The sequence below is a fragment of the Tetrao urogallus genome, assembly GCF_951394365.1.
Source record: "Tetrao urogallus genome assembly, chromosome: 2".
Lineage (NCBI taxonomy): Eukaryota > Metazoa > Chordata > Aves > Galliformes > Phasianidae > Tetrao > Tetrao urogallus.
The window spans coordinates 54,765,202-54,781,925 of record NC_136814.1 but is presented as its reverse complement, the minus strand read 5'-3'; the positions used below and the strand labels follow the sequence as shown (position 1 = coordinate 54,781,925).

Here is a 16,724-nt window from a genome sequence, read left to right as displayed (position 1 = left end):
ATGTTCAAGAAACAGAGAAATTGCAGTACTCTAGGATTGTGAGCGCACAACAGTGAAGAAGTAACCCTCACACTGGTGTTTGGTAGTATTCTTGCATCCATTGTGCTGTATTACTTTACCCTCCTCAAATCAGAGGAAATAGAGCTTTTAAAGAGAATTCATTGTTTTCCTAAAATATGCTGTGACAATCAGGATTTGACACAGAATTCAACTGTTACCTGCAGCTCTAAAATTTGAGTATCTGCTGACCTCGGGAGGTCTTTTCATGTCTTTAGGAAACATACCTGACCAGAGAAAAAGACAAAGAATGAAAATTAAGCAAGAAAGGAAAACAGAGTAATTTACTTTATGTGGTTCCTCTCACAACCGAAATTCAGCAATGGCCAGTTAATTACATCACCCTTCCTCTCTTTTTTTATTTCCTTTTTTTTTTTTTTTTTTTTTTTTTTTTTTTAACTAATATGAGCAGTTAAAATTGCCACTGACTGGGGCCTCGTATCACATCTCCAGTATCCCAAAATTCACACAAAAGCAGCAGCAAAGTTTTCATATTCATCGATAAGAGAAATGGCATATTTTGAGATCTGAATGCTCAAGGACAGGGAATTCTTCTCCATATATTATTATGAAAGTAACCCATTACTATACATTGTGCATTATTAAAGATACCTGGGTTTCTTTAAAACTGACTTCACTGCTAACTGCTACAAAAAAAGTTTATTAATTTGAAAAGATCAAACAACCAGGAAAAACAAAGAAAACCATCTACTAGCATTGTCAAAGTTTGGGACTGTGAAAGCATATACCTTAACAGGCTCGTTCACATAAAAATACACGGATATTAGATCTTCCTAGATGGCCTCTCCACATTTGCACATGCCCAAACTATCAGCTCAAACACTGGTGATACAGACAATTCCAGACACACCTTGTTCTCTTTGCAGGTTTCTTGGAACTTACGTTGAAAAGGATTTGTTTTTGGTAAGAAGAGAAGATGATTTACAGGAAGATCCTTAATTTAAACCACAAATTCAATCACTGAAAATCTTTTGCATATATGATTAGGTAAAATGATGGATGAGTCCTTATGCACCATAGCACAAGGACAATTTTCTGATAAAACATTGCTATCAAGGTACACACAATATGTTAAATGCCCATTACATAAGTAGTACACTTCAAGACTCTCCAAGAAAAAGTAGCACAATTATACTTCATATGATTCAGCTTTTAGTACAGAAGAAGTCAAATTTGAAGCAACTAGAAAGGAGCTGTAAAATATTTTAAGACTGAACAGATGAACACAAAAGCTGAAAAACTTATCACAAATTTATTTATATGTAGTTCAAAACAAAAATTCTGAATTCCTTTCCAGAATGAAAAATTCCAGCTCAGTGAGACTTGGAGTCCTTAAAATAAGTAAATTTTAAGTCAATTTTAGGTTGCATCTAGTTCACAACACAAGTTCTTCAAAGAGAAATGTGTGCTGTAGGAAGTTAACAAGAGCTTCGCTACAGCAGATTCTCCTGAATAAACACGGAAGGTGTAAGACCTTGCTGCTCAAGACAGCCTAAAACAAAAAACCTCAAGGACTTTGTTAATATTACTATAGAGGTAAACTCAACTTAAATGTGGTTACCCAAAATAAAAATTTAAAGACGCAAGGAGTAGGGAAGCAAAGCTTCTCTATTTTTCGTGCAAAAAAAATAACAGAAAATACAACATCATACAAAGTCCATCTAAGCTGTTACAGTCCATATCAGAAAAAAGGCTGGGGGATTTGCTTCTTATGCTGTACTGGGGGATGGGGAAAAACAGAAGTTACATGAAAGAATTCTCAAAACATGTCCTTTTATTACTCCATTTATCACAACAAAAGATGTTCAACATGCATTAAGTAAGCTACAACGTTCTGTTTTATTCTTTGGCATACTAGCTGCAGCAGCCTTTTTCCTTTGGCCAGAATCAGGCTCTACACAGATTCTGGAAAGACTTGCATCAATCTATATGTATCACTGTAACATATCTCAGTAAATCTAGAAAATTAAAAAGCAGAGAGGCAACAGATGCTACCTCTGACGTAGAGACAGTGTCCCTTTTTCATAAAAAGAGATAATGACAGGACAGGGAATGGGGATGCCACAAAGTGCAACCAATCCTCAGATAAGATACGCAGCATTTCAAACACTATTTGTTATTCAGCCTGAATAAAAGCCTTGTGCAAAAGGTCTGTCTCGCATGTTGGAGCTAGGCCCGGGGTCAAGTGATCAGAAAATACTCTAAAGACCTTTTCTGCTTGCATTTTTCTTTTTTTTTTTTTTTTTTTTTAAGTTGCTTACGTGGCATTTGGATCTTCTAAGAGAAAAGGAGGAAGTAAAGACTGAGGGGACCAAGTCCCACTTATGAGTTGAAAGATAAGGAAGGAACATGTGCAACCTGTTCTTTCTTTTGAGTGTGCCTTAAGGTGACAGAAAACTCCAAAATAAAAGTTTGAAGAAGCGATATGCAGAGTTCTAAGGTGATTCTGTCACCTCCTTTGAAGCAAACAAGAAGTCACTCATTGTTCCTTACAACCTCCAGTGAGCAAGAAAGCAAGCCAACAGTGAGGAGACAAGCTCTGGTGAAACTCTCACTTCATCTGGATCAAAGCAGCATGTTGAGGCCAGCTTTGTAAATATTACCAAGTCACAACAGCGAGGTATAAGTTACCCACCCATACAGGCCCTCATTTCTCTGTACTTTTTCTTCATGCTTTCTCAGCATCCTCTACCATCAGTTTCTACAGACTAACAGAACTGGTACCAAGCCATAAGGAGCTACATTGGTCCCAGAAACAATGCATAAATTGCAGACTGTAATATGGCCCACAGATATCCAAAGTTAGTTTGAAAAGCACTGTACTAAAAGAACTGGTCACCTAAGGGAAGTTGGTTCTGACTGAACTTGATTTTCAGCAATGAGGTTAACAAGCCGCACCTGAATCCATGAAAGTTCAGTTGTTTCACACAGATTAAAAAAAAAAAAATCTACAAAATTAAGAAAAGTTATTTAAAATAGCCAAAGAAGTATCTATGCAAACAAAGAATGAATAACACATCTTAAAAACAACGACATTTTTAAGAGTACTTGTCAAAACAGAGAACGAAATCAAGAGACCCAGGTCCCCTCTGGGGGAGATGTCTGCCTCCTGTGCACCAGTTCTTTTGTATAGTCCTTTCAGTTCCTCAGGAAATGATAAGAACAGAAGGACTGGAGCAATACACAGAAGGATGAATTGGATCACCTCATTCATGCATGCTTATTTCTACACACAGAGCAACCCTGCTGACAACTTACTTCCAGGCAGAGTTGGTACTCCACTGCAACAGCTCTTTGGCAGAAGTGTTTCCATCTCTACAGCTACAATTCCATTTAAGCATCCACTTTGTCAACATGTACCTTCTCATGCCTGAATAGTTCCAAAAATACAGACAAGCTCAGACTGAAAACAGTTAACAAGACCTCTCTACTTAGGAATTAATTAGATCTGGTTGTTTTAGGATCCATATAATTGAGAAAGTAAGGGCACACTCAGGCCAAATCACTTTTGGCAGAGACCTTCTACAGTACTACGTCACACCCTGATTTTGCAATCTATACCTGCTGCTGCCAAACAGAGAGTAATGCTCCATTTAATCCACACCCTTGTATAATTTGGCTGAGAGCGCTTCCTTTACCCTGAAGGCACAGCAGTAATTACCTTAACACACCAATTTCAAGTAAATATAAATGGTGTTCTTTTGATAAAGTTTTTGGAATCTTCAAAGATTGCTGTTATTGTGCTATGTGTTTGGTGTAATTTTTAGTGAAATATTTTAATTAACTTGCCTAGAAGAAACATGAAAAAGAACATATAATAAAGGAACATGTGTATCTTTGATCTCAGTATAAACAATTCTTGCAAGTTTAACTAGAAAATACAAACTCTTCTGACATTTATAACATCTTATCAATCAGACAGAGGAAACTGGATAACCAACCTTTTAAAACTGAAGAACTAGATTGTCATTAACGTTAATGGTTTTGTCTCTGTGTCTTCACTATCCTGTTGGAAAATTTTTGTGGTTTGATGAATCTATTTATACATCTTTTGTTTTCAAATTACAAAAGGATTCTTACTATTCATTTTATAAATGTAAGCACTCAGATCTTTTATTTTAAATTGAGGTCCTATAATTGTGCCTTGGGCCAAAACTCTGACACTGGCAACTGATAGTGGGGGCACAGTATGAGGGGGCTACAGAGGTCTGTGAAGTTCCTTTCCCTGCAGAATTTCCTGAGCAGCCTGTGAGCCATGGCAAAGATGCAGCTCTGTCCTGGTACTCTTCAATTAAAAAAAAAAATCTTTTCTTACTCTGCTCTCTTTAATATCTTGTCCCTAAACGCAAGGTGAGAGATAAGAACACAATAAAATGAACCATTTTCCCCATGGGAACTCCTATTCAAATTAACATGTAGACATACATAATAAGCATTTTAGACTCAATGTTCTGCTTTGTTTTTACCTGGCTTCAGTGTAGATATCTCAGCTCACATTTGCCGAAAATCTGATGTGTGTATTTAGCTGGCACTTTGTCTCTACTCAGTTCTTATCTTCTTTTGAGAATAAAAAGAAATTCTAGCAATTGAATCCAAAACTATGCAGTGCCCTACTATTAAAATACAGCCTTTATTGAATTTAAAGACATTATCTTTGCTTATTAGGAAAAAACAACAACAACAAAAAAGGCAAAAACCTAGGGAATAAAATAAAATTTATTAAATTCAGTGCTAGTTTTCTGTTATTTCTTATAATAGTTATTTTCATCCATAATGTTTGTGAGTTCAATGTAATGTTATGATCATTCCATGGTGAAAAGGAAGCTTGCAGCTCTCTCTCTGAAGTACTAAGAATAAATAGGAAAAGATTAAAAAGAAAATATCAGATCACCGGGGGAAAAATACGAAAACTTTTGTGTAAGTATCATTTTTTTCATTCTTTTCTTACACATTATCTACTTCCCTTTCATAATATTCTAATGTATAAAAAAAAGAAAAATATTATCCGCCATTACCTGCTTGTTCCCCTTAGTATCTTGCATTACATTCAAACCTTTGAAATAAACATGGTTCAGTAACCCCACTATTTGGAACTATTTGGTACGTATTTGGAAGTCTTCACCACAGAATGAGCCTGACATGATTTTAAGATGCAGGACTGAAAATAAGGATCTCAAAGCAACTCAAAATTTCTTTCACTTGAACTAGAACATTATGGCAAACTGCTATACCATTTCCATAGCTCCTGTATAAGACTTCCTGTACAACACTCAGGCTTAAGCACTTTTTCTCACCACAGTGAATCTAAATTAATCTTTGGGGTGAACTAATAAGGCAGCACACACTGAAGTTTAACAGGGACTGCATCCGCCCAGATTTTTCAAGACAAAACTGATTTCTTTGTTTAACTTCATCTTCTTCAGAGTAAATCTTTTATACACACTTAAATTATTTCTTAAAAAAAACCAAAAACAGAGATTTTATTTCTAATATAAAATCTGTTAAAGTACAGTACTTACAGTAATGCTAAGAGAGATATATATATATAAAAAGACATTCAGTGATGCCCATGCCATGCAGTTTGCTTGCATGAATCAGGTCCCTGTAAACAGACCCCTCTTAAATGGCACTTGTACTGGCACTCCCACTAAACAGAAACAGTCCTTCAGGGTTGGCATTATATAACTTCTGTACAGCAGTGTGGGAAAGCCTGCAGTGCTTGCTACTGGCTGTACGGCATGTTTTCACTTAAGTCATCTTCTGTCTGTTAACCAGCACTTTCAGTTCTCTTTGAAAATGCCACCAAACTCTGTTCAAACATCAGAGATACACTACAAATATTGCACTGCATGTTGTACTGGGACAACACAGCATACATATACTCTTCAATTCATATGCATTCTGTCACCTCTTTAATATCTCTTCAGTCTCTTCAAGTTAATGAACTGTTGTTTATTTTCACATTAGTGAAGTAAGCTACTCTAATAGTAAAACTGAATTCATTGTTCATTTGATACATTTTTAATGATAGTTTCCATAAGTCTGTAGTTTCTTCCTCACAGTTGCAAAGAGTAAGGCCACACTGAACCTGCTTTCTATACACATCCTTGCTTCACAGAATTACGTTTTAAGTAAGGAAAATATTTGCCAAAAAACCAATAAATCATTAGAGTCTCCAGGAATTGTAATGGTAGCACTGAATCATAGAATGGCTTGGGTTGAAAAGGACCACAAAGATCATAGAGTGTGCTGCAGGGTCACCAACCACCAGACCAGGCTGCCCAGAGCCACATCCAGCCTGGCCTTGAATGCCACCAGGGATGGGGCATCCACAACCTCCTTGGACAGATGTTATAGCATTGGGAAAGAAATGTAAAACATTAAAATAAAAAAAAAAAAAGGTGTGATACTAACATATCTGTAAGGATATAACTTTTTACACTTCAGTGACTCCACAAAAATGTGAATTTTGTTACGTGATGTACTTGATTTAAAGTCTACTTCTACAAAAGTGAATTTTAAAAGTCTTTAATCAACGCAAAAATGTTTTTTCATGTCCAAAACAGAAATTTACTGCCCAGTTACGATTGAAAAGACGAATATTGAACAGTCTATCAAATACAACGGAGGACTTAAATACAAAGTCAGCTTTGCTTACAACTTCAGAGAATGAGCAAGACCACTCTGAAGCTCTTGCTTTATATAGGTGGAAAACACCTTTGACTGTCAGTTGTGTTAATGGAGGAAAATTTCTAATTATTCTCAACCTTGCCAAAACATTTTTTTGTTTTTGAGATTTTTTCAAGATACAAGAACCATCACGTTTCTAGCACATAATGTAATTAATTTTTAAAAGCAAGTTTAATTAACTGGTTTTTGAAGTCAAGTTTTTAGTGAAAGGATCTATGCAATACTTATAGTTGAGTTTCAGTCTCCCACATAGTTAACAATTAGGGTCACCACTTATTATAATTACTTATAACACTGAATTTATTTCAGAAAACAGTCTCTGAACACAGTGAGAGTTATTGAAGAGACACTGCTGAATACAGCCATAAAATGTAAGCCAGTTTCTCACGGTATGACATCTACAAAACCATGTCTTTGTGTGTAGGAGAGTATCTTCACTATCCAAAAATGCTTAAAATATTAAGGAGGCAAGGCAAACAAAAACATTGAAGATTTTAACATCAGTAAACTGACAATCGAAAGCTAGCGCTTTTGCAACTTTCAACTTGTTTTATCAAAATTAACCAGTCTCACTTTCCCTATTAATGGATGAACAGGACAATGCTTGGTGAATTTTGCTTCACAATAACAGGAAGAACTGAAATTGAAGGATCAAAAAGTCATATCACTATGAATGCTTGGTTGCCACAAGACAATTATCCCTGTGGTGGCTTTTCCAACATCTTCTGCTTCTGTACTTGGCACTGGTGATGATGCTGCACCTCAAGTGTTACGTTCAGTTTTGAGCCCCTCACTATAGGGAAAACATTAAGGCACTGGAGCATGTTCAAAGAAAGCCAACACAGCTGGTGAACGGTCTGGTGCACAAGTCTTATGGGGAGTGGCTGAGGAGACTAGGATTACTTAGTCTGGAGAAGGCTCAGAGGCAGCCTTATTGCTCTGTACAACTGCCTGACTGAGAAGCAGGGGTTGGCCTCTACTGGATATAACAAGATTTAAAAGTCAGTAAAGATTTCCAGTATTACTGCTATTGCTGGTAGTCACAAAGTTAAATAATCAGTTCTTCCACTGTTTCTACCTAACAGAAGACCTAGACACTTGTTATGTTAAAATAATAAAGTGCTGCATGTACCTAGGCTACCATACTGTCCATATCTCAAGATGTAACTGCAATGTTAATAGAACAAGAACATATAGCAGGTACAGAGTTAATGGATTCCACTGCAATGGGCATTCTGCAATTTATTTGGAGATGCATTACATACACAGCAAAAAGGTGACAGGAAAATGTGAGGAGGAGAGAGTAACAGCCAGCATAACCCTCAGGAAGAGGCTAACATGCATTAAATAAAAGTGAGTGGTTCCTATATTACAGGCAATTAATGATGCCATATTATTATACGATACGGAAATAGTGCATATGTACATTTAAAAAAGAAAAAAAAAGGTTTTCTTCTTCCAGCACATTCTACAAATAAGTAGATCTGGTTTAGTATATACTGTATCATGTCCAAAAGTGAAATTAAATTAGCAGTTCATAGCTAAAAGCACATTAAATAACAAAAGACTAACTAGGTGAGTAGAGCTTACTCCTGCATTTCAAAGATGACAATTCTGTCACATCAGTAGAACTTGAAAGTCTCCAAAATGACAGATAAAAGTCATTTAGGATTTGTTCAAATTTTCCTACAGGAAATCTATTTCATTCACGTGCCACTGAATTCTTCATGGTCTTTTTCCCTTAGAAAACTTGATTTTCTTACTGCCTTCATTGACTGAAGAAAGCCCATTAAAATGTATTTCTTTTTACTATACTTCTACTCCATAATTAACACTCTGTATCTGAGGATTTTGTTGCGATATTAGTCATTTTCTGCAACAACTACATTGGAAGCACACAAACATCTCAGCACGTATCTGTTTGAGCATGCTATTTAAGAATTCTCCATCAACACGTTTGCTCTTCTGCGAGCTCCAAGAGAGCTGCTTTGAGCAATATTACATATACATGTTTGAAACAAAGTATATGTTCAAGTCCTTTAGAGGACTAGCCCACTTATTGTAACCACTTATTTTAACAAGTAACAACAGAATAAGTACAAGACAGAATATGTATCCTCTTTCTGTAAGATTTTCATGTGCTAGAAACAATACACACTTGCTCAGAAATACAAGGATATCATTACGGCTCTAACAGCTCTTTTCTTAAAATAGAAGAACTTAATTGGTAGTTAACCATTTGTGCTGAAGATAAAAGTGACTGCAAGATTGGTTCATCTTCTGGTACATGCTAAGGACTCATTCTTACTAAATACATCATGTAGTCCAAACATGATTCGCAAAGAAAATGATCTCCCTTTAGGAGATAATTCTGTATAATTATAGATACTATTGCCTTCTCTACAATCAACGTTTTAAATCTGTTACCTTTCTCCAGGTCACCATTTCACAGACTTCTTTTTACTTTTCTCAAAGATAGAAAACCAGAAACGCTTGGAAACTAAGATTCCACTGTGGTAAATAAGCACCACAAAAACACACAGGTTCATTGCACATATTTTTCTCAAAATCTTTGAACACGAGATGTTTTAGAAAAAAAAAACAAACATCTCTTAAATGTAGACAAAATCCAAGTGCAAACAGACTACTGAGCAGTACTGCTCCTAAATAAACTACTTTTCTCATTGCTGGTTTCCTACATTAATACGTAAGATTTTAAATATATGATTTCATTGTTTTGCAGTTCCTGTGTTCAAGATACATTAAACACAATGTTAAATTAAGAAAAGTTGGCAATCACACACTGTTCTAGCAACTTACAGCACTAATAAATAGATATACAACTTAAAGAAAAATACAATATCACTGTAGCAGATCTACAAGAAATTCTGTCTGTGGTATGCTTGGAATTGTCTCAAATATGTGCGAGATAAAACCATCACCATGACAGTAGACAAACAGCTCACGGATGTGGTTGGAGGAAGGAGCACTTGGAGATACGATAGTCTCATTCTGGCCCAAATTCCCACGTTCAAGGAGGACAGAGTGACCAACTGATAATAATTGTGGACCCCAAAAACTAGCAGGCATACAAGAATTCCTTAGAAAAGGTGAGACTTCTGGATGAGCGTTCTCACAGACAGAGGATCACCACTAGCTAGGTAAATGCTGGTACCTGGCCAGGGATCACCTACTCAGTCCATCTCTTTCTCTCTTTCTCCTGTTTTTTCCCAGTCTAATAAAGCTGCTAAGTAACACAAGGCTCTATCAAGTTGCATAGGTTAGCTGCAAAGCTTAGATAAGTACAACTGTAAGAGTGCCAATACTTCTAAGGTAATTGCATTGTAGAAATTCTCATTAAAATTGATGATTGTGTTTGGACTCCAAGTGCTTTTCACCTTAATCTAACTGAAGGGATTTACAAATCTGGTCACATATCTCTCCCTTCACGGGTGGAATGTGATAATCGCATTTAACAAACTAGCCACTCCCTGGAAGAGCTACAAAGCAAAATTTATAAAGATAGAAAAAAAATATCACGGAAGTTTTGGCATATTTGCTAGAGAGTAATAATATAAAGAAAGAAACTTACCGCTTTTACCTGAGAAAGAATACAGATGATTCAATGGAGTGCTCAAAGTGTTTGGCAGTCTTAGTTTGGAGTGCGGTGACAGTGATGATGTAGCAGGAAGCAAGAGATTTGAGCTTGTCTGTAATAGGAAAGACAAATCAGAAACCAACGTGTAATTTCCTGGGTTACCTGATGCAATATCATGTAGAGAAACAATTACTCATTTTAAAGAATTATTAAAATATAGGAAAAAATACAAGACAAGCAGATGGCAAATAGTGATTTCTGTGGGTAGGTTTTTTTAACATTTAGTTGTGGAAAAAGTATTGACAAATACACAAAACAAATCCCACTTTTTGGGAGACAAAAATTCTCAAGTAGTGAAAAGCGTAAAAAAAAGTCTGAATTATCTTGTTGCATCTTAGCATATCAAAATTAAATGGCATTTATATACAGTTATAAACTGCAATATTTAAAATAACTTCTCACTTTTCAGTACTCAAACAATGCAACATCTAAGAAGAGATTACATAATATTAGTCTGAGATGAAAAAAAAAGTCTTAAATCAGTCCTAACACCAAACTTATTTCTGCAAGTCAATAAAGTATACTTTATCCAAAATACCAGACACATCCTTCAAGCAAGCTACACAAAAAATACATGTAGTCATAATTTCCATAATAACAAAGATAATGTAGTTAAAATTTGATTTGCTATGGTATTTCCTGGGATACACGAAGCTAGTGCAATGCATAAACCTTTCCCAAACCTTACTCAATACATTATCTCATAGAGGCTATGCAAAATGTATGACGGTCAGAGGTTTCCACATAATCAAATCAAGAATTTCACTATTTGTTAAATGTTTTATCTAGCTTCCTTTGGTAAACTGGCCAAAGGTGAGGGAAAAACAGATCTTAAAATATTTGAAACTTTCCCCTTCAAAAATATTTGAATACTAAAATTTTGGGGAGAGTTATTTTATATTAAACAAACCATTACTGTTAACCCTTTCAAAAATCAAGCCCATTACATAATGTAGTATAGTCACTTAATGCAACTAAAACCCTACTATCAGAGATGCATTTCCTTAGGCTTCAGTAATCTTTAATCAGACCCTTAACCTTCATTTGGGGGGCCAAAATATCACAGTCACATTTTCCTAATTTTCAATCTATTGGCTTTTAAATTCTATTTAAACAAATGGAGACGGCCAGAACAAAGAGAGTCAGAGACAATTCCGGAAGTGGTATAATTTGTCTAAGTACCATTTCTGTCATATCATAAACAGTTCAACAGTTTTCGATAAAAGTGGCCAAGTATTTGGCCCTTGGCAGATGTTCTGAGTTGAATGTAATACAGCTCCAATCATGTACGCTGAGTAATGTGACTGAGACATGGAGGATATCTGTTATCTCTTCTGGACACAGTACTCCAGAGGAGAGCCACAGAGATGATCAGGGAACTGGAGCACCTCCCCTACAAAGACAGGCTGGGGAGCTGGGCTTGTTCAGCCTGGAGTAAAGGCGGCTATGGTGTGACCTCATTGCAGCCTTTCAATACCTTAAGGGAACCTATAAACAGGAGGGGAATCAACTCTTTGAAAGGGCTGATAACTGTAGGACGAGGGGAAATGGTTTGAAGTCGGGGGAGGAAAGATTTAGGTTGAATGTCAGTGGGAAATTCTTTACAGTGTGGTGAGGTGCTGGAACAGGCTGCCCAAAGAGGTTGCGGATGCCCCGTCCCTGGAGGTGTTCAAGGCCAGATTGGATGGGGCCCTGGGCAGCCCGGTCTAGTATTAAATGGGGAGGTTGGTGGCCCTGCATGTGGCAGGGGGTTTGGAGATTCATGATCCTTGAGGTCCCTTCCAACCTGGGCCATTCTGTGATTCTGTCATCTCTTCTGCATTAGTATATCAGACCTTAATATTAACAATATTTGGATACTAGGTAGTAAAATGGATTTCACTGTACTGAAAGAAGCACCTGATAAAAACTGTACCCTCTCAGCAGCTGCATATAAGTCTCAGGACTATATACCAAAACTGGAGAGAAAGGTTCATAGAATCCTTAGAGTTGGCCTTTAAAGGTCCCTTCCAACTCCCCTGCAATGAACAGGGACATCTACAGTTAGATCAGGCTGCCCAGAGCCTGGTCCAGGCTGGCCTTGAATGTCTTCAGGGATGGGCATCCACCACATCTCTGGGCAACCAGAACAATCAGTGGACATGATATAAAAGCATTAACACATCTAGGTATTAGTCAATTTAGCTGAATGTCAATAAGCAGCAATTGTGAAATGCAAGTAGAATGGCAAGGACTGTTCTGAACAACACCAGAACCAATCTGTTTTTTGCAAAATTTACATATGTAAGCAATTAAGTTTCATTAATATGAAGTTTTCTCTGATACACACAAATACGGTAGAAAACCATTAGCTTATGTCTTTACTCAAATACAGAAAAGCAACCTTGTTATGCAAACATGTGAAGCTCAGTTTCCCAGTATTTCATCTCCTGTTACTGACTGTTAACTCCAGTGGGGGCATTTCTGCAGGAAGACAAATTAGAAGATCAGTCCCCTGCATGAATTCTGTGATGGGCACACATTATGGTTTTTTTCCATCATCAATAGAACAAAAGTATATTTTCCAGTTAAGAATAGTCATGAAACTTTTTGGAATTCCTCTGACAGCAAACAATTAATTCCCAATGCAACAGGGAATAAAGACGGGTAAAATGTATCAGCCTTTGATAATCAAACAAAGCAAGGCAGAGCAAACTATTTAAAACTAGCTCTTAGAAACACTTAACTTCTCTGGCTCATCCCAGGGAGGGGGGAGGGAATCAAGAGAAAATTGTCTTGATTGTGGTGCTTAAATCATATTATGTGAGCGATACAAAACACACATAAAATATACCTGTGCAGCATTTAATTCATTTTAATGAATTAAATTATTTTTTTATTTTCCTGTTTATTTATTATTATTTTTCCTTGTTTATTTATTTTCCTCTTGTATTGCCCAAACACTCATTACATATGCTTTTAAATGAAATGCACTAGACACATACATTAGAAGTGAATGTGCTCCTTTAGATTTAAGAAAAATCAGCTTTTTAAAAACACAAAACAAGATCTAGCTTACTATTCTCCTCCAAGTCCTTAAAAGCAAGAAGGAAGAAAACACTATGTATATATAAAGTGAGATTTAACAAAGTTTTAAATTATACGTGTCTGATCTCCTCATTTTATGTTTTTGTTGCCCTTGTTTTCTATGACATACACTGACTATATCATGTATTTTATATGCAACCCAAGACAATTCCTCTTCACTCACGGAGGCCGAGGCAAGACAAAAGGTTGGACACCTCCATTTTAAATGTAAGAAATCCGACAAGAGTGATGCATTCCTCCCCTTAATAGCAGGGAAGTTCACTGCAGGTGAAATATACAAGACTGCCCATCTGAACTAAATGCAGAATATGAGTTTTTATGACCTCAGTGCCATGCTCACAAGTGCTATTTAAATCTCATAAAAGGTCCGGAAAGAAAAAAAAAATTGCTGACAATATTATAACAGAGAAAGGAGTCATTCAGCTTTAAAATGAGAACTGATGATTCACATTGGTGTTTCTAGGTAAAGTATGGTGTTTTACAAAAAGTAATTAATTAATTTTCCTACAACAGACACAGAAGGCTACAGAGTAGAGTGAAGCAATTTTTCACTTTTTTTTTTTTTTTTTTTTTGAAATTCATGCTGAGGGAAGACATTGCTAAATACCTTTACAACAACGAGCAAAGTTGGCTAAGATGACCAACCATCAATCTACTTATTTTTCACAACAGACTTTGCTTGCTTCATGCAAAAACCGCAGTTTTATCAAAGACACAGTTTGCTACTATCCTGAATTGAGTAAAACTAAAAGTTATAACATTTGTGTAGTTTTTGTAGCAATAAAAGGATACCTAGATAATTTTTGCCAAGTTTTAACAAAGCTGATTTGCATTGCTCTTTTTTTTGTGTATGGGAAGCTCTATGCAAATTATGCAAATAAGCACTTTCAGTAGAACTAGTTTTTACATTAAAAGTGAATTCTGAGAGACAAAAAAACAGAATACTGTAAAACTTCACATGCTGACAAGGACCTTTTTTTTTTTCATAGGAATGCAATTTTAGGGTCTTTCTAATCAATACAAAGCAAGATTTCCATATATATATGCTTACTCGCAAGTCAAATCAATTTGGCCAGCTCTATACCACCTCTTACTCTTTCAGTTTTGTTCAGTACAGACAAAGCCATTGTCTGTAGCAGATGTGTCTCAGCTCACAGCAATTATATATATTCCATTGCTCAGTAACGCCACAGAGTTCCTGCATTTCAATGACAGGCTTACCGCAAAACCTTTCTTCCTTTTTAAGATTTTGTTGTTGTTGTTAAGAATTAAAAGTATTAAGCTTCTTTCTTTTAGCCACAAAGAAAACCAAATTCTTTGTTCAAGGTACAACGCAGTTAATTCTAGGCTATGCTATGCAGCTTCACTCAGTCATACTCAGAGTATGATCTTTCCTGGTCTGGAGAAAACTGGTATTTCTTCAGCATACAAACATGCATGGAAATACATAAGATAGCAGAACTGGCCAATGGTATCAGCATAAGTAGTATCTTAGCACAGTAAAATCCTGTAGGCTATACATAAACTGTGGACTCCATCAAGGTTGGTTTTGATTCTTGCTATCAAAAATACAGTGGGATAAAAAAAAAAAAAAAAATCCATGACTTTTCTTCACTAGTTAAAAAAAAAAAAACAACCTTTGCATGGAAATGAAAATAGATGCAACTTGCATTTCATTCAAAATGGACCCAAAGATTTTTGTCTTCTCCTTCTAAAGAAAACAGACAACAGAAACTCTTTGACTCACAGATGGTTAAATATGTATAGAAACCAATTCCTCTCCATTTGATGGTAAAAGCCATTAGGACATAATCCTAAACACAGCATGCAGATTCAGGTAACTCTGTAAATACTCAGACATTTGTAAACTCCTTCCCAGCGTTAATTCACTATTACCAAAGCATTTGCTTAGACTCTAGGTTTTTCCTACCACACAAATTTTTTCTAGGTAGAACTTCTGATTTCTTTGCTTTTCCAGAGATGTCCAAAAGGTGTTTTTTTGTGTGTGTGTTTTTTTTTTTCCCTCCTGGTGAAAACTTCATTATCATCCCAATTATTCTAGACCACAAAAAAGTGAATTTCTAGAAACCAGTTTGCATTTCATTACATTGCTTCTAAAACGAAGCACATAAACAAAAATTGTAATCTAATTTATGTTGACTAGTCTTCATTTGCTTACTCCAAAGATTAACTGTAATGCACATTTAGAGAAAGCAAAAAAAAACCAAAAAACAAAAAACCCTGACAATTTCCTCATAATAAAGCAGCACTTTTGAATGTAAATCCATAGTTAATCTCTTTTTGTTTGAATAACAAAGAAATTGCTTACTCCAGTTAACAGAAAAATAAAAGGAATTTGCAAAACCTTATTAAAAATCCATTGATGTTTATTCTTACATATCACAGAATCAGCATAGAATGGCCTGGGTTGGAAGGGACCTCAAGGATCATCAAATTCCAATCCCCCTGCCACTGGCAGGGTTGTCAGCCACTAGATCAAGTACTAGATCAGACTGCCCAGGGCCCCATCCAACTAGGCCTTAAACATCTCCAAGGAAGGGGCATCCACACTCCTCTTGGTTTACAGTATTTCAGTATTTGAGCCACAAACTGTGTTCCTCCTGTACCCAACACGTTGAAGGAAAGTGAATTGAATCAGTGTACATTTATGGTCTTTTCTTGCATAAAATGTCCTTGTTAACAAAAGCTGCTTTCTCCACGCTTTGGTGATTTGGAGGCAGTTTGCACAGGCAGATATAATCTGTTCTCTTTTACCAGTATGAGTGAGCCAAGCTTTCTCTGCTCTATATATGATTTGAATAAAAATAACATTGCACAGATATCCCTGTCATCTTTGTTCAGCAGGGAGAAAACAAACAGTGAGTGACATTTTTTTAATACTACACAAACTTTAATGGCAAGAAAACTAATTTTAATAAATAAAATTAAGGGATCAATCAGCAAAATCCACAACATTAAAATGCTTATCATCATCTTAATTCATCCTCAGATAAAATAGTTACAATGGCTATAGATTTATGCCAGAAAATGACTGCAATACATTTCTCATGCCTGACATACTTTTTATATGAAGTGAAAGTCATGGAAAGAAAAATAGTACATACCAGAAGTATCAGATATCAAAATACAGTCATACAGCTTAATCATCAAAGTTCTATATATTAAACGTAATCTGAGATAGAATACTTCT

The 16,724-nt window shown here is 35.9% G+C and overlaps 1 protein-coding gene across 1 annotated transcript in view; it reads right to left on the bottom strand.

Moving 5' to 3' along the window:
* AHI1 (Abelson helper integration site 1) overlaps nt 1-16,724 on the bottom strand; it is a gene marked incomplete at its 3' end in the record, with an annotated part of 84,499 nt that overhangs the window by 32,129 nt on the left and 35,646 nt on the right. Inside the window, exon 18 of the mRNA XM_079532790.1 lies at nt 10,361-10,478. Within this exon, the coding sequence (XP_079388916.1) occupies nt 10,361-10,478 (118 nt within the window). The remainder of the gene's footprint in view (nt 1-10,360; nt 10,479-16,724) is intronic.